Raw genomic sequence first — 23845 nt, forward strand, 5'->3', positions numbered from 1 at the left:
TCCGCTGCCACAAACGCCGCCCGATCTGCGCCATAGTCCCCCGATCTCCGTCGCTGTCACCCGATCTGTGTCGCCGCGTCGTTGTCGTCGCCGGCGGCGGCGTCGCCGCCGTGGAGGGAGTGTGGGGAGGGGAGAGAAATGTGGATTGAAACTGTGGTTCCGTGGAGAGTGGGCAAAACGTGGGGGAGGGGAGAGAGAATATGGAAAATGGTGGAAAAAGCTGTTACCGTGGGTTTCACTTGAGGATGCATGCAGTGTGAACAACGTGGTTTGAAAATACTCTTTCACAGTTGGACGCATGAGGCTTCTGGTTAAGAGGATACGCACTGTGAATGGCCTAATGGTGACCAAAGTTTTCCGCACCGGCACCGCGACGTATGTCCCAAAAATACTGCTACCTCAGTTTTATATTATGAGATTACTTAAATTTGTCTAAATTCATTGATGTATTAAAGAATATGTTTTATATATGTGTCCAGATTCATTAGCACATATATAAATCTACGGAAGATCAGAAAGTTTTATAATATAATGTAGAACGAAGGGAACACATGTTTTTTTATACTAAACATATCGAAATAAGACTAAGAAGAATATGAATATAATTAACTTTTTAAAACTTTATATATTTATATCCTATTTTCATAAATTGCAATTTATTTCCTTCACTTTTATAAAAATCTAATATAATAATCACTTAAAAGTTAATGTATTTATAGAATAAACAAAGAGAAGGAAAAAGAATTCATACTATGACGGAGGGAATAGTATGTGTTAAGAAAAAAATATATGAATGATCAATTAGCATATGTCAATCGAGCCTGATATAAAGAGACATCTCTTCACCAGTAGTTTATGTTTACACTTGTTATAAAGTGATGTCTCTTCATAAATGTGTGTGATGTGTTCACGCCATATTCACACTCATTCTCCCTCTATAAATAGTTTTAATCACCCTTTTACAAAGGATTAATGGAATACATGATTTCATCTATCTATTCTCTTTCTTTACTTCCTCTTCGCTCAATCTCTCTCGCACTTTACTTTCTAATATGTTATCATGCATGTGATCTCTCCAAAAGCAACTAAGAGAGAAAAAAAAGTAGATTTCAGTTCTTTCCCGACTCTCCAAAAGCACTTAATTTGCTCTCACGAACGAGAAACAAAAGAACTTTAACAGTGAAAGTACCTCGCCTTTGGGATAATTACCTACGTTTTTGGCCTCCCTTGCCACTACCATGCTCACCATCCTCACCTTAGCAAAGGTGTCTAACGATATCGCTCCAATTGGAGAGGGATTATGTCTTAAATATTATGAAATCAAATAAAATAGATATCCTAAAATTAAATAATTTTTTATCTTCAGTGACAAAAGAACATTCTTACATCCTCATATTTCCGTTTTGCTTATGCTTATAAACCAAAATTTAAATTTTTAACCTTAAATTTAGAATTAATTTTAATGTTTTCTCGTTATAATTTATTTTCTGACCTTTAGCTTTAAATTATTATAAAAACATAATTTTTTTTACAAATATAGTATTCGATGATCACGCCGGTAATTTAGAGCCGATCTAAGTCAACGGCTGGGTCTGTAGGGCAGCTGATTTCCACGAGGGTATGTCGACATCACCGCGTCCTCGTCATTTTCATGGATGCTCAGGTGGTGTTTAGTTGCCAAATTTTTTTAGCAAAAACATCCCATCAAACGTTTGATCGGATGTAGGAAGGGGTTTTCGGACACAAATGATTAAACGAATTTCACGGCTATCCTAGAAACCATAAGACGAATCTTTTGAGCCTAATTAATCCGTCATTAGCACATGTTGGTTACTGTAGCACTTATGGCTAACCATGAACTAATTAGGCTCAAAACATTCGTCTTAAGATTTCTTCCATAACTGCGCAATTAGTTTTTTTTCATCTATGTTTAATGCTTTATTTAGATGTCCAAAAATTTAATGTGATTTTTTTAAAAAAAAATAGGAACTAAACAAGGCCATAAGCAGCAGAATCTCAACAAAAGGGTCTAGCCGCGTTCGCCGAATACCCGAACAGTTTCTTGGCTTTTAAGACGGCCAGAGAGTCGGATGCATGTTGCAGCTTCCTCCGCGGTTCCGATCCCACTCTCCTATAAAGACAACAGCGACTGGATACTGAGCTCGTGGGTACGCACTATATATCAGTCCTTGGTCACATCAATTGTCTTCTTGATCGCTCGATCGATTGTTCCTCAATCCTCATGGCCACTGCTCTCGTCTGCCCCAAACTTCAAGTGGAACAACAATGCCGTTCTGCCGGCGGCGACGGCGACGGCGGTGGCCGCGTCGGCCAGACAGTCGCGATGCTCGTCGCCACGGCGTTCACGGCGCAGGCGGCGTACCGTGCGCGGCGGGAGCCGTCGGACCTGGCCTTCGTGCTCTTCGCCTACGCCGCGCTGGGGCTCCTCTTCCTGTGCCTCAGCATGTACGAGCGGCTGCCGCCGTTGGTGGATCAGCAGGACGGCGGCGACGGCGGTACGACGACGGGGGAGCAGCTGCGGCGGCGGCGGTGGCTCAAGACGGCCGTGTGGTGCCTGTCGACGGCGCTGAGCGTCGCCTTCGCCTGGCACGTCGCGGCGGTCATGCCGGCGCCGGCGCTGAAGGCCGCGGTGTGGGGAATGACTTCCGCGGTGGTGGTCACCGGCTTCTACCTTCTGTTCGTGTACAGGCCGGCGGCCATTTCGTCCTACTCCGAGGTGGACACATGCGAGCATGACAAGGCGTCGTCCAAGCTCAATCAGATGGTATGACCACGAAGCATTAATTTGGAGAAGAGGAGACCATCGTTTTCCTCGCTCGCGATTGGAAGCACAATCTCTGAATACGAAATTTAACAGATATAATCATGTAATTAATTAAAGTGAAAATTTGTGGATTGTGTTGAGTGCAGATTGACAAATTAACTTTGCAAGACGATGGCCACTCTATTATAATGTTTTTTTTATAAAAGGCTTTTTGAGCCCAGCTTTTATATAGCAAACTGCGAAAAAAAAAAACAGAGTTCACCAGGGGATCCCGGGCATTACAGAGATTGTCTGACGGCAAAATAGAACACAGAAAAACACCCCTCCACACTTCCTAGAGTTTCAGACTAGCAAGATAGAAAGCAACAGCTGAGAGCAGGAGCCCAAACACAGACAGAGCAGGAGCCCAAACACAGACAGCAACCAAAAAAAGACTAGACTAGAGAGATTTAAGCAGCCGAAACTCTGAATCATCCTATTCCTGTTCTTGAAGCTTGCATATTTCTGGATAGACACTGGAGTCTTGAGATCCAATTTTCTAGCAAAAGACGCTCATCCTCTGTCAGGAGCACCTTCCACTGCAGAAGGCAACAAATAATTCTGAAAACTATATAAATGGTAGATTTAAGCATAACATCTCTAAAAACCATATCATTCCTCACCACCCAGAGATTCCAACAACAAGACGCAAGTAAGCAAATAGTAATTCTAGGTAATTTAATACGACAACGCCATAGCTCGCAGTTATTAAAATCTGAAACTCTATTATAATGTCACTGCCATGCTCATGTTTCCACACGCTAAACACATTGTTTTCCACTATATGCTGTCACTATCAGGTTTCCGGATGCAGTAGTCACGACGGTGACATTTTTATTCGGCGGGGTTGTCTAGCAAGTCAAGCAGGCGCCCGGGTTGCTAAACTTCGGTTGCGCAGAATATGCGGCGACACGATTTGGGGTGGATTAATCCAAACGATTTTGAACTGACACTGTGTCTTTATGGATGTTGCACAAATTACAGATGATTGTGTTACTATATAACTGACAGCAATTAACTTTGGTGGCTGAGACAGGATATTTTGTTCAGCCGAGGCTTGCATCCCCGTGGCACGATTTACTTATGCTACTTTATGATCAAATATAATTTTATGATCTAACATAATTATACTTATTAGGGTATCAACGGCTACCACGCCCTAATTAACCCCTAGAGGAGTATGTGATTCTAAAAGATTTTTGATACTATGTTCAATTCTAAAGTTAGTTCGATACATGTGACCGGTAATAAGACAAAATACAATAGCTAAATGATGATGAACAATACGGTCAGCCATGAACTCTGTGTCTCTTTCAAATTGAAAATGGGGGATTTTGTGCTACCCCATATGTCCATGGCCCACAAGGTCTAGCAAGGATCGGCTGCAGTCACAAATATAACAGTAGCTTAATTATCAACTGAATGCAGTCTAATCCGTTGTTTGCAGCGATCAACGGTCCCGATTCGTAGAAAACAGTCCCCGAGCTAAGGTAGAACAGTATTTCTCGAATTGATAGCTTTTAATCAACAAATGTTTGTCAGGATTTATGTTGAATTTTGTACTGTCGGGTCCACATCCAGATTCAACCCAGCCTCCCACTACTACTATAGTTGTGTTCTTCTCCTCTTTTACTAACCCATATTCGTACGCACATTTTTTAAACGATTAAACAAAGTATCCTTTATGAAAATTTTCTATAGAAAAATTACTTTAAAATTATATTAATCTATTTTTTCAATTTTTATAACTAATAGTCAATTAATTATGGACTACTTTATTGCTACGTTTTTCACGCTGAATAACTAAGCTATTGCAAAACACGGTACTTTGGATCCAATGAGATGTCAACAATTCTGATCAATTAGAGTTTGGGGTTAAGGCACAGGTGTGGAAGGGGGAAGCGAAGATGGAGGATCCTCCTCCTCCTCCTTCGACTCCAATGAGGTGGCAATAGCCTCGACCAGTCAGGGGTTGGGTCAGAGGTTGGGGGAAGGGGGAGGTGAAGGGTTTCCCCAAAGGTCTATTTGGTACACCCTGATTTCTAACTTCAACATATCTAAAGTTAAAGCTATGCTAAATGGTAGATTATATATTCTTAGAGCGGAGTTAGCAGAGTTGCTCCTTAAAAATAAACATGGGTGGAGCTAGTTTTTGTTTGCCCACAACACCGCTCTACCCTGAAAGGCATACTACCCTTAAAAATAAACATGGTCGTCGCCATACGCACGCGGTCGCCGCTGTCGCGCGCGGCCTCCGCTGTTGCTGTCGCCCCGCGATTGCCACCCGCGGTCGCCGCCGCATCTGCATCCGCATACACCGCCGCACAAGAGGGAGAGAGAGGAAGAGAGCAAAGAAGGAGAGGAGGAAAGAGAGAAAGAGGGAGAGAAAAGAGGGTACATAGGCTGACAAGTGGAACCACGATGTCATTGACTTAAAATAGAGAAGATGAATGGAGAGGCTGTTGGAGTAAAAAATAAATTTGGATTGCCAAATAAAATGGAGAGTTACCAAATAGATATTTTAAAGAGTGAGATTTGGAGAGGCTGTTGGAGATGCTCTTAGGAGGCACAAGCAGTGATGATGTCTTGGAGACAAAGAAGAAAGTGGAAAGGAGACTACTAACCTACTCTCTTCGATTTTTTATTTGACGCCGTTAACTTTTGGATAGCTCATCTTATTCATAAATTTTATGCATATATATATAATTATAAGCCATTCTTAAAGTATTTTTAATAGCAAATTAAATCATAATAAAATAATTAATAATTATATAAAAATTTTAAATAAGATAAATAGTCAAACATAAATATAAAAGTCAATTGTGTCAAATAAAAGAATCAACCTAAGTATTTGAGGAGGGGGAGGAAGGGGAGGAGGCCATGCCGGTGGCAAGGAGATTGAATCAACTGAATTTTTCACATCCTAGCCCTTTCTGCAAAGAAATTTCACAAATAGACCTATCCAAGAGCAATATCTAAAAATGGACTTGTTTCGTAACATGACATTGAGGTGAGGTTGACAGCGAAACCCGCCTCGGCACCTACTAGATCCTAATCAACCCTAACTGGACGTCATGTATTGTGGCACCAAGCTGTTATATTTCGACACCATGTTCTACCATCTAAAATAGATCTGTTTTAGATAATGTTTCTAGAGTCTATTTATAAGATTTTTTATGAAAAGAGTGAATCAAGGGGTTTATGTCAGAATTCTCCTACAGTGACCGAGTCTTATGAGAGCGCCTCAGCAGACTTGACCTATTTCTTTTAAAGTCGGTCAACCAACGCGGTTCGGTTGGTCCTATGTTAGACGGTGATGCATTTTCCTAACTTTCCATCTATCTACGTCGCAATAAGGGACGAAATAGCACGGATGTGTGCATGGGAAGGGACCTATGCTTATATATCATCTGCCGAGCCAATTTATTCATGCACGATTAATCTTTGCTACGCACTTCTTGGGCTCTTTGGCTTGACTGGTGCTCAACCTCGATCAACCAAACCGTCCTAGGCGCTAATCAGTTAAAACTAGGCTCATCGGATGGACGATGCCAAGGAGGAGACGCGCCGTGCCGCGGCGGCCGCCGGCGGCGGTGCTACTGCCGAGTCGCCGGACGCCGGCGAACCCCACGCCCTCGCCGCCCACCTGCAGGGGTGGTGCAGAGCGTGCCTTCACCTCGCCGCGCTCGCCTTCGTCGCCTGCGCCTTCGTCCAGACGGCGGGCCGGGCGGCGCGCCACGACGACCCGTGGGACCTCGCGTTCGTCGTCGCCGCCTACGCCAACCTCGCCGCGCTCTTCGCCGTCCTCCGCCGCGCCGAGGCGCTCACGCCAGAGTCGCCCGCCCGCGAGCGCCGCCGCCTGCTCCGCGCCGCCTGGGCGCTGTCCACCGTCCTCAGCTGCACTTTCGCCTACCGAGTGGCCAGGATCATGCCGGCCGCCATGGCCGTTGCCGTCTGGGCCATGACCGCCTCCCTCGTCGCCGGCGGGTTCTACTTATTGGTTCTCAACGACGGCCGGGGGTCAGAGGAGGATCGCCATGTCGTCCACGACGGCAGACCTTCCTTTCACAAGATTCCTGCAAACGACATGGTGTAGGAAGAACCATTGCAGATACTTTTTTCTGTTATAATTGGATTTATTTTTTTTGAACTCTATAATTGGATTTATTTATTACTCTTTCGACAGTAACTAAACATTCATAGCCAACTTAAATTCTCTGTAATGTTGATTTTGTAAAGATCTTTTTGGTATAACAACTGATCACAGGGCTTTATTTTCCCTATTGAACCATAATGGAAAGGTTAATTTGCAGTTTAGTACCAAGTTCTCATAAATTCCACCTAATAAGGTGGGCTAAACAGAATACTAACCACATTTCTGCCTACGAATAAGAAACATGGTGATGTCTTTGTTGTACTGCGACACCATTTTTCGCAGGTTTACACACTGACCGACAAACATTGTTATCTCAAACGTCAATTACTCCTACTATGTATTTACATTATGGATATGTTAATATCGAGTGAGAATGGTTCAATAGTGATAATTCGTAGCGTAGGTAAGATGAAATAAGAAAAGAAAGGAAAAGCAAAAGGGCCTAATGATACTATATCCATTCTGTTGCCTGCCCTTTTAGACTTACAGAAACCAACATGACTGATCACTAGGCCACCATATGTTACGGCCATATTGGAGCATGTATTATGGGGAAACCAAGAAATGCGCTGAAAAAACACAAGGCGAAAAGGGAACCTAATGGCAGGGAAAATTCAAGGAAGTAGCAGGCCAATTTGTGACGATTTGCAATCTAATCAACCCTGAACCTAAACGAAAAGATGACGGTGAAGTTACCATCGAACTCAATTTGTTGTCGAGCCATGGGCTGATTGCCCTGCTCAGTTGTCACACATTGGGAACACACCAACTCAATAAAATCACAGCATTCAACAAATAATGCAGATCAGCATTACTAAGATCAGGCATAGACTACTGGTAGGCTGGCATAAATTGCTACCTCTAGTCTTAGGTACTTAAGTTCATTCTTGCAGAAAAATCATTATAAGGATTAGAGTGGGCTGATACGAGAAGGCATGATGGATTCGTGGCAACAATTTATCCAAACAATACCGGAAATGGTAATCTTTCTCTGCTTGTTCATCAGAAGAGCCCATTGCATCAGCATTTTCTCAATTTATTGATCCACCAACAAACACAATGAGATAATCCAAGTTGGCATGGCGCCAAGATTTATAACTTTGCAGCACAAATCAGTAAGGGGGCCAATTTTGCCAGGTTACAAGGCTAACATGAAAAAATTAGCTCCGAATCTCATGTTGGATGAACAAATTTGAATTAGATTTTGAGCTAAATTTTATTCACCAATAAAACGACTTAAAATTCTCCAAAGAACAGTATAGTATGGCCAAAGCTAACCTCGCTCAGAAGTCAGGAACTCCCCCCCAAAATCGAAAGACTTCCGCGTGGATTCGGTCTTCGAGGAGCGTCCCCCACCCCCCTTACTCGTCGAGCTGGTTGAGCTCGGCCTTGAGCTGCTCCATCTTGAGCCCCATGGAGCGGCGGAGCGAGTCGGCGTCCGCCGGCGGGAGCCGCTCGAGCAGCGCGTCGAAGGCCGCGAGCGCCTCGCCGGCGGCGTCGCGCGCGCAGGCGGCCTCCTCGTCGAAGTACACGGTCTCCTTGCTGTCCATGGCGGCCTCGATCTCTTCCCGCGCCTCCGCGAACTTGCGGTTCACCTCGTCCACATCCTTGCCGTAGTCCGCCGTCGAGAAGGCCCGCCGGTGGGCCGGGAAGAAGGGCCGCGGCGCTACGAGCGCCGGAGCGGGTGCCGGCGTCGCGCGCGCCGGGGCTCGTGCGGCGGCGGGGCGGAGGAGCGAGGCGGCGGCGCGGAGGAGGAGGCGAGGGTTTCGGTGCATAGCGGCGGCTTTGCTTCGGGATTCTTCTCCTTCCAAAGAGTTTGGGGTGCCTTCGGCAAGTTGTTGTTTTGTTGTTCGCCTTGGGGCTTTATTTGCTCACGGCCATGGTCATGTTTTGCTTTCAAATCTATCAAATTTTGGTGGTTTGTTCATATTATTGCCGCTTTCAAACCTATCAAATTTTGGGGGTTTGTTTATCTTATTGCCGCTTTAAAACCTATCAAATTTTGGGTGTTACTGGCAGGAGTAAAACGTATTTTTAAGCTATCTATTAGCAGTATTTAAGTTTTACTTTGCAACATCCTTTAAGTTTATTTTTTCCCACTCTGAACAAAGTTAATTTTTCATTTTTTTTATAATTTAGACCATTAAATATTTTCTAGCTATATCTAGCCTCCCCTTCAGCAAATATATGGATTGCATATAGACGTGGAGTTCATATGTGTATTGGAGACTACGACCTGAGCAAGCACATCATTCATGTGTATCGAGAAAGTTGTTTGGCGGTCCATACAAAAAACAATGCAAACTTATCTGATCAAAAGTGAAAATATAGGTTTAGGAACAATCAAAAGTAAAACTTAGATAATACAAGATAATCTAAAATGTAATTTACTCAACAATAAACTAAAATATGATCTCGCCACTACTTACTAAAATTTACAAATATTGAGAGTTTGCTCTCATGAAAACATTGCCAAAATTTTGAAAATGTTACAAACTAAACACATCCATCACTGTTGAAATTGGATAACGTCAAACACGCGGTTGATTTTGAATAAAGTGAGCAAGCCCTTAGTTATCGCTGGTTATGGTAAGTAGGTTTATCTCTAGATAAAATAACAAGAAGACTAACCGAGCTTAAACAAAAATTTGTATTCTTCATAAACTTCGTTGTCAGGAGAAATTGGTGGGGGAGAAATACATCTCCTCCGATTTCTCATTATTTATTTCAATTCACTGGTAACATTTTTGCACTTGTGTGCACATCAATCTGCAAGTTGCAACTATCTACCACTACAAAAACTACTGGTCGTTCAGGTATAGAAAATTCCTGAATCGTCACTTTTTAGATAGAAGTTCAGGTCCAAAGTCCTTCTGTAGCCGGTCCTTGGACTCCATTCTGGCTGCTTGTATAACATCAGTAATAAAACTCTTGTCTGGGAATTCATCAGGAACAAGGCTTCTATATGTATCAAACAGCTCATCTGCTTCTTCCTTTTTGTCTAAAAGTGCATAAACAATCCCCTGTATTTAGGAACATCATAGACTGAGAGTCGTGTCAAGGATCAAAACAGAAGATATTTGGAACAGATCACATATGTAAAAGGTGTTAATGGTACCTGGCAAAGATGAGGCCGAAAATCACGAGGGTCCTCGTTGATAAGATTTTGCAGTTTCTCTGATGCAGCATCCAACTGACCCTGCATTTTGAGAGTTTCAGTTAGAGATCAGAAAATCAACATGAACAGATAGACTTGGAACTAATGTCAATTTTTACCTTGACAACATGCATCTGAGCAATCAAAAGCTTAATGTTGCGCTCTTCTGGAACCTTTTCCTCAGAAATTGCAAGTTGCAAAGCGTTCTCCAGCATCTCAAAAACAGTTGGTCCTTCAGATCTTTTATGCATACACAGTGCAAGTCCCTAAAATAAAGTAAAATGTTTGAATTAAGAAAACATCAATATTGTCCATAATGTCCCAAATAAAACACTATAGTGCGGTAAAAAATAGGATGATAAAACTCAGCTTCAAACTTCCGACAATAGATGACATAATGAATAATACTCCGTATAAGATAGGCTAGTTACAGTTTATGCCTCCACAAAATCCAGTGAAACAGAAGCAGAGCAAACATTCATCACATAAGAACCTTAAAACTGTATTTTCCTGATGAATTTGTGAGTATTCGCTTAATCGCTTGTACTTCTGTTGCCATACTAAACCTATTAAAAAAAGAAGAACATATTTATCCAATATCCAAAAAAAACCTAACAGTTTGAATTTCACAATAGGCAGGACCTACATCTACTTCTACATTCTCTGTCAAATAAATATAGGCCTACAGATTGCCACCAAGTCTGTTGCGGGCAGCACTCTATCACAAATCCTTCAACATCTGAATGCTACCACTGATTCTGCTAAGGCAAGCATGCAACATTCACTCAGACAACCAAGCACGAGTCCCAGATAGATTAGGGGCAATTGCAACAATGTTCATGGCATAAGTATTCCACCACTAATCCACACCAAAACATCGGCATCGCAAGCTACAGCTACACTACTACCAATTCAGTTACTCAATGTTTCCACATGTAACTCACCTTCAATCAAACAGAAATCAAAGATCATATCATGCTACTAATCGATTCAATATAAACGTATCAGCAGCAAGAACAGCATTCAGTGGACTGAAGAGAAGGAGAGCATGCGTAACTCACATGGAGTGCCCTGACGAGCAGCGGCTTCTCCGCGAGGACCTCCCTGAACAGCCGCTCGGCCTCGCCGAGGTCCCCCTTGAGCTCGTGCAGCAGCGCCTCCATGAGCCGCCACTCCACCTCGCCGGGCTCCGCCTCCCGCAGCCGCCGAGCGAACCCCAGCGCGTCGCCCCAGTCCGCGCGCCTCATCTTCGCGAACAGCACGCACTTGAGCGCGTCCACGTCGCCCGGATCGCTGCTCAGGACATCCAGATACATCCGCACCTCCTCGTCGCCCTCCTCCTCCTGCCGTTGCCGCAGCAGCTCCTCCGCTTCCTCTTCCTCCTCATCGACCTCCGCCTCCACGCCCTCCTCCTTCTCCACCGGCCCTTCTTGCTGCTTCCCCTCTTGCGACCCTTGCTGCTCTTCTTGCCCTTCCGTTTCTTCTTGCGGCTGCTGGGTAGGTGGGGGAAGGGACGCGAGTGAAGGGAGGGGGCGGACGCCGGAGAGGGAGAGGAGGGAGGCGACGAGGAGGAAGAGGAGGGTTCTCGAGGTGGAGATGATCGGCGAGAGGAGGCCATCGGTGGGTGTCCTGGAAGAGGAGGAGGAGGAGGAGTGGGTTCTGTGGGAGAAGCGCGGGGGCTCGGGAGGAAGAGCGGAGAAGGGAAGGCAGCGGTGTGGTCTGAGAGGGAATGAGAGAGAGGGTACAGCGGTGGGGAGCTTGCGGCGGGAGAGGCGGTGGACGGGGACGAGCAGTTGCGAGGACGAGGTGGTGGTGGTGGCGGCAGCAGACGCGAAGCTCATCGCCATGGCTGACCCCTTCCGCTGCAGGAGGAAGCGGAGAGAGAAACTAACAGAAGGGACTAGGCTGAAGGTGAGATATTTAACGATATGCCACTCCATTCAGCTGTCTTTAACAAAATGCCACCCTCTAGCATGCTCTTATAAAAATATCACCCCATCTAACTTTCTTAACAAAATGCCACTCTCATGTATTTGAAGCTGTATTTACATTTTTTTTCAAACAAACCAATTTGTGAATGGACTAAAATACCCCTGCTCAATTTAAAAGCATGGCAGCCTGTCCAGACACCTCCAGGCTGACAGAACGCCCAGCACCCAGGCGGACAGAGCATCCATTCAGCTTATTTGCAAATATTAAAATGCATCCATTCAGCTGATTTGCAAACATTAAAATTAAATCCCAGGCATTCATCATCATATAATAAATCATATTATACATGAATTTGTGTCATCAACGTTAAATTGAGTATAATAAGCCGTAACTAAAGTCATTTCTTACTCCCAAAATTAATTTCTAGGTTCTACCATGCAAATCGGTTATGCTGTCCACCCACTAAAATCATATCAGTACACTAACTAAACACTAAATTCAGGGAAATGCACTAACTAAAATCGTAGCAGTATACTAACTAATCAAAAAATTTAGAGCACTAAAATTGAAGTAGGGTTTACCGGGGGAGGAGAGCTGTCAGCACGACGGCCGGGTTACTGCTGCTGCCGGGGGGAGGAGAACTGCCGGCGCCTCTCCGAGGCGGCGAGCTGGCCACGGCGGCCGGGGATGGCGCGGCTGCAGGGGGAGGCGGCGGCGGCCGGGGGGGGCGCTGACGGAGGAGGGGGCGGTGGCCGGGAGGCCGGTGGAACGCAGAGTTCCGAGGGGGGAGGGCGCGGAGGCCGGGGAGGCGCCACGGGTCCGGCGGCGGGAGAAGGTAGCGGCGGTAGGGGAAGCCGGCGGCGACCGTGCAGTTCGGCGGGGAACTGGGGGAGGGCGGCGTCGGGAGCGGCTGCCTGATGGGAGGACGAGCCGACGCTAGATCTGTCCAGCCAGTTCACAGTAGAAGAGGGCATTCTCGACATTTTGTGTACTTTTTGATGCAAAAAAAAAGAGAGAGAGAATACCCCTTCAAATACGGTGAAGTGGTATTTTATTAAGAATGTTATAGGAAGGATGTCATTTTTATAAAAATATACTGGAGGGTGGCATTTTGTTAAAGACATATGAATGGAGTGGCATATAGTTAAATTTATTGGCTGAAGGCTGATGCGATGCGATTCCACTGAATTTAGAATATTCGGATTTTTCGAAATTTCAGACATAGGAGTAGGAGGCCATCTTTTAGCTTAACTTTTTAATAATTAAAAAATAATTTATAAGTAAAACTTTTATACAAGTATTCTTCACGATCTAAAAGCAAATGCTGAAAAATAAATTATGATAAAAAAATTTAAAATCAACTCTAAATTTAAGGTTTAAAATATAAATTTTAACTTATAAGCATAAAAGAAATGAGGCTATGGTTTATTCGAATTTCCCGTAGTATCTCTCAGTATAGGTATATTTCACGCGATATTCAACCCCACTCCGAAGAAAACCTACAGAAATTTCCATGGATTGTGATAGTTGTTTACCCCACAAGAAACAATTCAATTCGTGCAATGGCCAAAATCTTTTAATATCCGGGTGAAAGATTTTTATAAAAAAAGTTGAATTTCACAAATGGTCAAAATTATACAAACTCAGGGAGTTAAGCATTTGCCCTTAACCACAATACTGCCTCAAGATAAATCTAAACATTTCAAAAGTCTTACAATATAAATGGTATGTTGTATTAGTGTTCCAAAAAATCAAGCCTTGCACGAAATTAGCTAGGCTTAAATATGGGGTTTATCAGAAGGCCAACGTGACCATTCTACCTTAGGATTTGGAACGGTCAATTCTACTATTTGTATCCACTAATTCAAAACCAGTTGGTATGTAAAAATACAATGAATTTCAGAAAGCCAGATGTATTATTGACCAAATCTCATAAAGCCACACGCTTGTTAGAAACTGGCATATAATTACATTGTATTATGGTTGTAAGGTTTCATGAAACCATATTTTTAATCGATTATTCTTAAATCCAAGAGTTATAATATTGCATGTAAAATTCGGTTGGATTGTATGTTCTTTTTTTGACACATCATATACAAGTTGGAACCACATAAGCTTAAGCATTTTTATGTTGCTACAGTAACAAGTTAAAGTAGTTAATGCCTTAATGGTGTTGTTTTATAAAACTCTTGAGCTATAACACCCGTTGGCTGATGTTATATGCCACATGTCAAAAACCATATGATTTTATGAACTCTTGAGCTACAACACCCGTTGGCTGATGTTATATGCCACATGTCAAAAACCATATGATTTTATCTAAAGTGGATAATAAGACACATGGTTTTGTAAAATTTACTCATAAAATTACCGGGATTATATCTGCAGGGTGTATCAATATGAAACGTGCTCAAGCTAAAGCTTACAACCAGGACCAGGATGCAGACCAGCAAACTAGAATGATGTTGGCGTTACAGGGGAGTAGGGGATGAGACAACCACGACAATTCTAAAAGATGCAGAGTTGCAACCAAATCAGCTCTCGTTGGCTATAGATTAAAGATGTAACATGTTTCCTTTGGTTATACAACCACATTTTTCTTCCGTGGTTGATGTTTGGTGACGGAGTGCCATTGAAACAGGACAATTTCTCCTGGGCTTTAATAGAGAAAAAGTAAGCTAGCGAAGCTTTAAGCTTCTTTCTTGTACAAAATTAAGCAAGATTTGCCTAGAGATATCAAAACTGGAATGTGTGTGTTCCTTTCTAACTTTTTATCTCTTGCACATGTTTGCAAGTCCTCCTGTCTAATTGCTTGTGTCCTTTTTGTACATCTCGGCCTTAAGAACTCCAATATAAGGGAGGTTGCGGTAGAGTTCAGCATAATCCATGCCATATCCGACAACAAAATAATCTGGGCACTGAAAAATGAAGAATAAGTAAAATGGCGATTAATATATCATTGCAGAGGAGGGTTGGGACAATTATTCAACTGTTCCCAATGAAACAAGCACACACCGGGAAGTAACTGCTAACTTGACGTTAACATCATGCTGCTACACATAAATTTAAATACCACGTTGTTGAAGTGATTCATACCTCAAAACCTCTATAAAATTTTCCATCCCCCACTAGCTGAAAATTAGCAGTTCTCCTTGCTGGTTTGTCAAGAAAAGTGCAGACAGATATGGATGATGCTCCTTTCTTTTCTAAATGGGCAATGAGACAGGAAACTGTATTCCCAGTGTCCACAATATCTTCCACCTACCATGATATGAAACCACTTTTAATTTCTAGACTAGAACAGCCTCAGTAGATATAAGAAGCTATTTAAGAAAAATAAATACTAACAGAGAAGATGTTAAGCAAATCTCAGTTATCCTTAAGCACCATACAATTGGTGGCTAAGCCATAACACAAAACGAGCAGAGAGACCTGAGACAACCAGGCAAACTACCGAAAGGAATCAATGTGGATGGTGGATGACAATTTGATTTTTCTTCCCCCTAAAACTCATTTATATGAATCCTTAATACTAAAAGCAGACAATTCACATGTCACCCTCATCATATCAATTATTTTGCAGTTGTTGATTGTTGATTCATCATCTCAGTTGATAAGTCATCATCAACCGTGATTGCCTGATTGGTACTATTAAGCCTTCATGGCTAGGCCAGGATCCCAGCCCGTCCATGTGGAATTTAATTCAATTTCAACAAGAGCAGGCTGTCATGGCAAACAAGGATTTAGTAAAAATTACGTTTGACCTATGTGAATAAGTTTTGCTTAGGTGAAGACCGTATGAATGCAAATCTTCATGATTGCTTCTGCGTTCTTAATTGATTTATGCCAGTTTTGTATCAATCAAAATTAAAAAGTTGAACTCAGTGATCAGATAGCCAAATATTAGGTTGATATTTTAGATTAGATATGACAGCACATCAAAACATAAAATCTTCATGATTACTGTGTTGTCAATTTCTTTTATGCCAGTTTTGTATCAAGGTTCTTGGCGCAGAAGCAATTTGCTGAACAAGTTAAACTCAATGAATCACATAACATGTTATTACGCTGACATTTTAGATTAGATATGACAGCACATCAAAACGTCACAATACTTGCGCAAATAACAATGGAAAGCTTGCATGTCATCAATCTACCCGCATTCGACTGTAAGGAACTTTGTGTCTACACATGAAAATTTTGCACAGGAATATTCAGTAAACGCTAAATAGGGAGAAAGCAACCTAAAAGGATCGTCACGGACCACACGCCACACACAGGGGAGGCTCAGGAGGGGCGGGTTGGTCCGCGGCACTCACCACCACGACGTGCTTCCCGGCCACGTCGACCTTGAGGTCGGAGGTGATCCTCGGCCGTCCGCTCGACTCGGTGCCGTCGCCGTACGATTCGACCCGCACGAAATCAACCGCTAGCGGCGCGCCGACGCGGCGCACCAGGTCGGCGAGGAAGAGGAACGCGCCCGTGGCGACGCCGACGACGACGGCGGGCTCCCGCAGCCCGCGGAGGTCGGCGCCGAGCTCGCCGGCCACCTCCGCGACCCGGGCGGCGATCTCGGGCTCCGTCCACAGCACCCGGTCGATGCCGGCGCCGCCGCCGCCGCCGCTCGCCGCCCCGGCAGTCATCGTGCGTGCCCCGGCGGCAGGGAGGAGGGCTAGGGTTCTGCGGCGGCGGGGGCGGGGGTTGGGGGAATTATTGGTTGGCGGCGAGGAGGTTTTCCGGGTGTGGAAAGGGCGAGCGCGGATGGGGAGGGGGAGGAATGGCAGGATTAGCAAATTCGGCGTTGGCAGCAGCAGCAGCATCGCCGCTGACTTGTGTCTCTTTCTTTTTCCCCTTCCCCTTTTCCCTCTGTTGACTGTTGCTACGGTCCTTCTTGAAGCGGCAAGCAGGAGTAAGAGCCAGGGTTTAAATTCGTGATAGTCATGAAAATTCATGTTAATTTGAAATTGAATTTTTTTAAGTAAAATTGTTATGGTTTCGAAAGGAATATCTTACGATTTGGCACGATAATCACGCAGTTTCCTACTATAATCTTGGTAGTTTACGTAATTTTTTTCTACCGGTGACGGTTCTTCATTGAACAATGAGTTTCTCATGGATAGTCTCAAAAACTTTAACCTCCAACCTAAGAAGACCCTATACTATGTTATGACAAAATATGCAAATACCACTTGCTAGACGTGAACCAGACCATCCTTTTTCCTGGCCTCATAGTAAATTTGAAGAATACAATTTAATAAGAATCTCTTCCTTTGCTTCCTTTCAAAGTAGATAGACTATGGTTTTGTCTAATATAATATGTGAGGAGAAAACTTAGAGAGTTGTGGTCTACTAAAACTCGACCAAGATAGAAATAATGTTATGGTGAATTACTCGTGACTGCTAGGCCATGGACATGAACTTCAAAGGTGATATATTCTAGGCCTTTTGTGTTGTTTAGGTGGTCATGAAGAGAGAGTTGAACATTTACTTAAAAACATTGTTAAATATAACCGTTGTCTGATTGAAAGATGAATGTGTAAGCAAATAAATATAAACATGCCAATTAGTTTACATAACTACAACCGATAAACTTTAATGTTATCTGTGCAGTCAAGACAGAACAGTACAGTAAAAAAATAAATCAGAACAGTAAAAAATAAATAATGATAAAAGACTAGCACTGACCTTCACTACACCCACCCCCATCACTGTTACAAAGCCTGCAGCATGCAGTATAGAGCTACTGGGAGAAAGGATAAAGTTTACCATAATTAAGGTACATGAGAAAAAAATTTATGTAATGACTGTTTTTTAATAGAGAGAAGAGAATAAGGAAAAACAAGAGAACAACATGAGGAAGGGGAGAAAAAAGTGAAAACAAGAACGAGCATCACATCTTTAACGAATTTAGTTTATTTGGTTAGCTAACCTTTTTAACCCAATTTTTGAGTTTTTATTGAAGCATGGAGTATTTTTTAGGTATATAATTTCTTAGAGCAACTCCAACAACTCCCTATCCTAACTTGCTATCTCTGTTTTTTTGACAAATTGTAAAAAAAAAACTGTCTCCAATAACTTGCCATTCAGGTTGCCAAATTTTAGCGAGTTGCCAAATCCTCTTGTTTGCGCGCATATATGGGAGTCGGCGTTTCACTTGGTATCAAGGATAGTACGATGCTCGCGCCTCCACCAGAAAATTTCATCATACTTTTTTCTTGTGCCGACGTCCTTCTGTCATCGCTCGGCGTCCCCCCCGAACCGGTCGGCATCTCCCCCTCCCCGGGAGCTCCGACGAGCGTCGCGAGCCCCCGCTGCGCGCCCGCCCGCGCTCTGGCCCTCGCAAGAGTCGCCGAGCCTTTTGCGGCAGTACACCATCTTAGAGCGCTTGTCGCAGTGAGGGAACGACGGCCGGCCGGAGTCCTCCTGGAAGCAGCTGCCGAGGTGCCACGCCAGCTACGACTGCTTCTCTTTGTCGGCCATGATCTCGCCGCAACTGGCGAAGAGCTTCCGATACGCCTCTTGCCAACAGTTCTTGGGCTCGGCGAGCTTGCCCCTCGCGTTCTCCAGCAGCTTCAGCCCTCTCGGGTCGTTGGTCCCATCCATCGAGAAGTCGGCCACCACGCCGTCCAGCTTCATCATCGATGCGTTGGGCTCATCGGCCATCGCCGAAGATGAAGACGAGAAAATGTTTCATGAGAAGCAGCTGCTCCTCTAAGGGCATATCCATAGACATGCCAAGATCAACAGTGCAAGTCCCGCGTTCCTCCCCATGGTGATCGAAATCGGTGAGCGCTGGAGGGCGGAGGGCGACATGGGGAGGACGGGACGGCGCGTTGGCAATCTATGATCTTATCAACTACCAACCGTTTTGATGACTATATTTATTTTTAACAAGTGGAATTTGGCTAACTGTTGAAAATAAAATAATTTTTCGTTTGCCATATTATTTACCAAGTTGCTAAAACAGCAAATTTGACAAACTATTTTTACCTAACTGTTGAAGTTGCTCTTAGAAGACCTTCATATAGGATTTTTGGGCTTATTTTTCATCCTCTATTGGAGACGCTGTAGACGCTGTAACGCACAAATTTTTTTTCCAAGTTTCATTGTAATCACTCTGAAGATTGAGCTATCCCTAAAAAGACCAAAATGACCCTAGCCTTTTCTATTGAAACGTAACCAGATAATCTCCTCACCCTATTACTGGAGTATCTTTCTTTTCTCCGTCCTCTCTCCCGTACCCGGCAGGGACAGCCGGCCGGCGAGCTCCCCCCTCCGCGCTCCCCCTTGCGGTGGCCCAGGACGGGCTCCTCCTCCCGCCGCCTGCGCCGATCTCCCGCGAGCAGGGGCGCTGTAGTCCCTCATCCTCACCGGTGAGCACCCATCCACCCACGCCCTCTTTTTCTCATTTCTCTCTATCCACGGACTTCTTTTCTCTTCTGGAATCTGCATCATGAACCCTAGATAGGTTCTCTTCTGGATCTGGTTTAATTTTCTTAATAATGACCTTAAGGGAGACTAATAACAGCTTTTTTTTTGGTCCCCAAAAAGTTTGGGGGTTCCACTGAACCCCCATTTCCCACAATAGATCCGCCCCTGGCGTGAAGGATCCGTGTTCTCATGATTCATGACCGTTTATCTCTTGTTAATTTTAGTGATTTGTTTCAGTAAAAGGGATAATTTGTTTGTAGTGTTGGGGATTTGGGGCGGCGGAGGATGAGGTCTGGCGATTAATTTGACACTCCAGATTTCCAGTAGTAGAATGGTCTTGATTGGGTTGATCAGATTATCCAGGCCTCCAAGCATGGGGGAGATTTTCGTTTGTGTCCAAATGTATTGTATTGTTCAGAACACAGGGAAACTATCTTCTAGGGAAAATGTATTCTCTTTTGGTCTTGGCCGTTTCATTTTATTCTACTGAAGTATATGTTTATTAGTTAATGACATAACTTGTAACTTTTTCAATATTGAAAAAAAGTTGTATGCCCAAAGCATTCTTTTTTCCTGAAATTATAGGCTACTTAAACACTATTACTAGTATAGTGATAAACTGCCTTGATTGCTAGTATGGATTGCTCTGGTTAGTAGGTACCATGGGTAATTTAAAGATTCGATTTTTTGATAAAAAACTTTTCAGTGTAGATTTCCCATTACTTTCCTATTTAGCTTATTTGGTGACATGGTATCTACAGGGGTGAAGATGTCGACTCCCGCAAGGAAGAGGCTGATGAGGGATTTCAAACGACTGATGCAGGATCCTCCAGCAGGTATAAGTGGGGCCCCACAGGACAACAATATACTGCTATGGAATGCTGTAATTTTTGGGTAAGGTGTTAAGACTTGGGTGCCATATATGCTCCTTTCAATTTTATTTTGATCTATTATACTTATTTGTCATTTATGTCTTGTTTTGCAGCCCTGATGATACTCCTTGGGATGGAGGTAAGGAATTTTAGAGTCTTTTGAGTAATCACATGCATGATATTCAGTATATCTTGTACTTTGTTTTACTTCTGTTTTCATATTCTGAGTTAGTTTTACTTACACGGTTCCATTTTACTGTTAATACAACTACTGGTTCATTTAATTGATACATGCTTATTTATTCTGTCAGCTTTTTTAAGCAACGCATGAGAACAACGTATTTGAACTCTTTGGGGTTTCATGACTAGGAATGTATATTATTTTTCTTTAGATGAATGTCTTTTTTCTTTGTGTTGATGATTTGACCTTGGAGCATGTGGTTCAAACACTTTGGGTTAAACTTTAGTTAAAGCTTGCATTTTGCTTGTCCAATCCAGTGAAGCATGTGTTTTGTTCGGGGACTTACTTTTGGAGATCTGAGTTTGACTTTTGAATTTAGAAAACAATGTATTTTATGGAAGAGACTACATTGCCTTTTTAGATATGGCTAAGAATTCAGAATCACCTAGAGATGTTCTATACCTTTTTGTCGTTAGCTGATATAGTCTTATGGGCTCTGTGATTGAGAAAGTGCTTTTTATTAAAGAGCCTGTACAACTTTGATGAGGTGATTAACTCATTTTAAACAGTCTGTTGAGGAAGGCCTCTTCACCATATTTCTTTTGTGGTCCTCTTTTATGATAATCTCTCGTATTTTGTGCCATTTTGCTGTCACATATATAGTCAATTCTACTCTTTGACATGTTAGCACTGTTTCAAATTATATTTACGTTGTCAGGTACGTTCAAGTTGACACTTCAGTTTACTGAAGATTATCCTAACAAGCCACCTACAGTGCGATTTGTTTCCCGGATGTTTCATCCTAACAGTAAGCTTTTTATCCTGCTATGCAATACTTGCTTGTGACATGCTTGCCTTCCGTATTAAGTATTTATGTGGCATTTCGGAACTAATAATCTGGGCATCCTGAGAGGACATGTCAAGCAAGAACCTGGCGTAAAATAAGATGTGAGAACAAGCAAGCTTACATTGACCTGAACCTAACAAACTCTTGTCAAGGCCAAATAGCATCACGAAAATAATACCTATCCTGCTCTACCTCGTGACATGTCTAGTCTGATTCTACATCATTGTAAAGCTGATTTAAGCTGATCTAGGCACTGTCTGAACTCTGAATGTATCAAACGAGTATCAGCCCAAAAATAGGATTCAGAACTAGTGATTCTATTAATGGATTAGAATTAGGTGCACCATCAGAAGACCAACCCACTCCTTGATCCCTTGCCATCCAAGAGTTCACTTGTTCTGGTCTTTGTCCACATCATCCTATTCTAATATTTTTCCCTATCTAATGCAGAACATTGAATATGGTAGAAATTATCTAATTATGGTAATATGTGCTGTTGTTTGCCATATTATCTTATAACTCATATTGGGCAATTCAAGAGTATTGTATATGTTAGCAATAAGCAGATCCAATCATCTAACTAGTCAAATAATACTTGTTTGTTTTGGTAGCCTACTTTTGCTGTCTAATATCAGAATTGATGATTATTACTTTACTCACATAAAGCATGATAGTATCGTATCTCCATTTATTTGACTTTCCTAACATTTTTTTAATCATGTACAGTTTATGCTGATGGGAGCATATGCTTAGATATACTACAAAACCAGTGGAGCCCGATATATGATGTAGCTGCTATACTCACATCCATCCAGGTAGATGATGCCTTTTTTTTTTTGGTAATTGTTTTGGGTATATGTTCTGATGCCCTATTCTGTTTGTTAACTGTTGTACAATATTGTATAACATGTTTATTATTAGTTCTTCTGATTTTGAGGTCTTGTTGTGAAACATATTTAGCAAACGCTCCAGCCAGGGACTAAGGGATGAATGAATTCTCACTTAGTTGTTGTATTTGTAATATAAATGTGATGTTTTCATAAAAGTTAAAAGACGCTACTAGTTTTCTTTGGTACATGCTCCATTGTTAAGTACTTAGCGATGTTCACTTGGAATAGTTATTTTTCGTTGTTAGAGGCACTATAATGCCATATTTCCATACATGTGAAGGATCTCATCTAGAGACAACTATTCTCTGACTGATTACCAGTGCTCAGTATTAAGTACTCCATCCATTCCATACTTCTTCCATATTATAAGATGCTTTGGCCCTACCTTGATTTGTCCATGGATCAACGAATATGTTTTATATGTGTGTCCTGATTCATTAGCATCCATATGAATCTAGGAAGGGTTAGAATATCTTAATGTCATAGCGTGAAACAGGTAATAACACCTATATACTTTCCAATGACTGTTTCCTGCCTACGCTTAGATTCTGATTCTAGTAAGAACTATAGGCTGATGAATAGTAGATTGCTGACTTCTATATGTAGGTATTCCATCCCAAAATATAACAACTTCTACACCTACATTCTCTTTTGAACCAATCATAGGCTTCCAACACTTAAGTTTTCCACCTACTTTCCCTTTCCAACGAATTACAACCTCCCCCATTTAGTTCTGCCAACTTTCTTAATACTCATGCCCAAATCTAAAAATCCTTATATTCTGGGACAGAAGTAAATCCTCTAGGCTCAAGTTGAACGATTTTCTGAAACTTGTTCCCTGCTGAGCTGGCTGGGTACTGACATTGCCTCCAGTCTGTGGTGAGGCTACCTGCTCAATGTGATTAAACATATTCTCTATGTGCTTGTAGCCAATGTTTTTATTTAAACTATGGAAAAAAAGTTGAACACAATATGTATATCAATTGGGATACTGTAGGTGACAAGTGCATGACTCGAAGTCTCGAACACATTACACAGATCTCTATCTGATATTATAGGCACTTTTATAAATTCAACTGTTGAATACTTCTATTTCCTGCCCTGTATTAGCACAAATGGTTTGCATCTAACATTTCTTCAACATTTTTGCAGTCGCTGCTTTGTGATCCGAACCCAAATTCACCTGCCAACTCTGAAGCTGCCCGCCTATTCAGTGAGAATAAGCGGGAATACAACCGTAAAGTTCGTGAGATAGTGGAGCAGAGCTGGACCGCGGACTGATCTAACCACACCTGTTACTTGAAACGCCCATCCTCTGTGTGCCGTATACCAGATTGCTTGTAAAAAAAAGGCTAAAAATGCTTACTGTTATGTATTATGCCCTTCCCGGATACGGGCAAGGCTTTGGACCAAGTTGGGACCATATGGACTTGGTACTAACATACTTCTATTGTTTCCAAGCTAAGTGCTAAATTAATTACTGTGCTATATATTGAGTACGAAATTGTGCCACTAACTTTTTTTGGCCATCTAAGTAATTATTTCGTGGGCTAGT

At 42.7% G+C, this 23845-nt stretch overlaps 6 protein-coding genes across 8 annotated transcripts; 3 read left to right on the forward strand and 3 right to left on the reverse strand.

The window, feature by feature from the left end:
* The first annotated feature begins 2115 nt into the window (after nucleotides 1–2115).
* On the forward strand, nucleotides 2116–3196 carry LOC107304167. Its single transcript, XM_040524509.1, has one exon. The coding sequence runs from the start codon at nucleotides 2243–2245 to the stop codon at nucleotides 2789–2791; it is 549 nt and encodes a 182-aa protein (XP_040380443.1). The 5' UTR covers nucleotides 2116–2242; the 3' UTR covers nucleotides 2792–3196.
* Nucleotides 3197–6283: 3087 nt separating this feature from the next.
* On the forward strand, nucleotides 6284–7107 carry LOC102711263. Its single transcript, XM_040524573.1, has one exon. The coding sequence runs from the start codon at nucleotides 6366–6368 to the stop codon at nucleotides 6918–6920; it is 555 nt and encodes a 184-aa protein (XP_040380507.1). The 5' UTR covers nucleotides 6284–6365; the 3' UTR covers nucleotides 6921–7107.
* An 846-nt stretch (nucleotides 7108–7953) lies between these two features.
* LOC121054519 lies at nucleotides 7954–8819 on the reverse strand. 2 transcript variants are annotated; one of them, XM_040524500.1, is made up of 2 exons: nucleotides 8508–8819; nucleotides 7954–8453 (listed from the first exon to the last, which is right to left on the reverse strand). In XM_040524500.1, the coding sequence occupies exons 1-2, from the start codon at nucleotides 8753–8755 to the stop codon at nucleotides 8342–8344; spliced, it is 360 nt and encodes a 119-aa protein (XP_040380434.1). In that variant the 5' UTR covers nucleotides 8756–8819; the 3' UTR covers nucleotides 7954–8341. The 2 variants fall into 2 exon arrangements, with proteins under 2 accessions (XP_040380434.1, XP_040380433.1); XM_040524499.1 differs by having other exon boundaries at nucleotides 7954–8819.
* Nucleotides 8820–9508: 689 nt separating this feature from the next.
* On the reverse strand, nucleotides 9509–13030 carry LOC102711534 (protein SLOW GREEN 1, chloroplastic-like). Of its 2 annotated transcripts, XM_040524527.1 has the most exons (5): nucleotides 12651–13030; nucleotides 11199–11999; nucleotides 10257–10403; nucleotides 10099–10179; nucleotides 9509–10003 (listed from the first exon to the last, which is right to left on the reverse strand). In XM_040524527.1, the coding sequence occupies exons 2-5, from the start codon at nucleotides 11982–11984 to the stop codon at nucleotides 9818–9820; spliced, it is 1200 nt and encodes a 399-aa protein (XP_040380461.1). In that variant the 5' UTR covers nucleotides 11985–11999; nucleotides 12651–13030; the 3' UTR covers nucleotides 9509–9817. The 2 variants fall into 2 exon arrangements, with proteins under 2 accessions (XP_040380461.1, XP_040380460.1); XM_040524526.1 differs by lacking the exon at nucleotides 12651–13030 and having other exon boundaries at nucleotides 11199–12642.
* A 1414-nt stretch (nucleotides 13031–14444) lies between these two features.
* LOC102711807 (hypoxanthine-guanine phosphoribosyltransferase) lies at nucleotides 14445–16984 on the reverse strand. Its single transcript, XM_006654997.3, is given in 4 exon segments — nucleotides 14445–14945; nucleotides 14948–14987; nucleotides 15166–15330; nucleotides 16389–16984. Coding segments are annotated over 4 exon segments (744 nt in total). The 5' UTR covers nucleotides 16890–16984; the 3' UTR covers nucleotides 14445–14907.
* Nucleotides 16985–19258: 2274 nt separating this feature from the next.
* On the forward strand, nucleotides 19259–23789 carry LOC102713080 (ubiquitin-conjugating enzyme E2 2-like). The gene is made up of 6 exons (XM_006654053.3): nucleotides 19259–19442; nucleotides 20262–20394; nucleotides 20486–20511; nucleotides 21272–21361; nucleotides 22127–22215; nucleotides 23443–23789. Exons 2-6 carry the CDS (start codon nucleotides 20270–20272, stop codon nucleotides 23569–23571), a joined length of 459 nt encoding a protein of 152 aa, XP_006654116.1. The 5' UTR covers nucleotides 19259–19442; nucleotides 20262–20269; the 3' UTR covers nucleotides 23572–23789.
* Nucleotides 23790–23845: the final 56 nt, after the last annotated feature.

The sequence above is a fragment of the Oryza brachyantha genome, chromosome 5 (genome assembly GCF_000231095.2).
Source record: "Oryza brachyantha chromosome 5, ObraRS2, whole genome shotgun sequence".
NCBI lineage: Eukaryota > Viridiplantae > Streptophyta > Magnoliopsida > Poales > Poaceae > Oryza > Oryza brachyantha.

What these genes read in the sequence shown, in the direction of transcription:
- LOC121054519 (XM_040524499.1), bottom strand. Translation starts at nt 8,755, where the DNA reads ATGCACCGAAACCCTCGCCTCCTCCTCCGCGCCGCCGCCTCGCTCCTC.
- LOC107304167 (XM_040524509.1), top strand. Translation starts at nt 2,243, where the DNA reads ATGGCCACTGCTCTCGTCTGCCCCAAACTTCAAGTGGAACAACAATGC.
- LOC102713080 (XM_006654053.3), top strand. Translation starts at nt 20,270, where the DNA reads ATGTCGACTCCCGCAAGGAAGAGGCTGATGAGGGATTTCAAACGACTG. An exon ending in TGGAATGCTGTAATTTTTGG is followed by an intron (nt 20,395 to 20,485) that starts GTAAGGTGTTAA and finishes CTTGTTTTGCAG; the next exon opens with CCCTGATGATACTCCTTGGG. An exon ending in CCGGATGTTTCATCCTAACA is followed by an intron (nt 21,362 to 22,126) that starts GTAAGCTTTTTA and finishes AATCATGTACAG; the next exon opens with TTTATGCTGATGGGAGCATA.
- LOC102711534 (XM_040524526.1), bottom strand. Translation starts at nt 12,077, where the DNA reads ATGGAGTGGCATATCGTTAAATATCTCACCTTCAGCCTAGTCCCTTCT. An exon ending in CTCAGATGCATGTTGTCAAG is followed by an intron (nt 10,180 to 10,256) that starts GTAAAAATTGAC and finishes CTCAAAATGCAG; the next exon opens with GGTCAGTTGGATGCTGCATC. An exon ending in TTCGGCCTCATCTTTGCCAG is followed by an intron (nt 10,004 to 10,098) that starts GTACCATTAACA and finishes TCCTAAATACAG; the next exon opens with GGGATTGTTTATGCACTTTT.
- LOC102711263 (XM_040524573.1), top strand. Translation starts at nt 6,366, where the DNA reads ATGGACGATGCCAAGGAGGAGACGCGCCGTGCCGCGGCGGCCGCCGGC.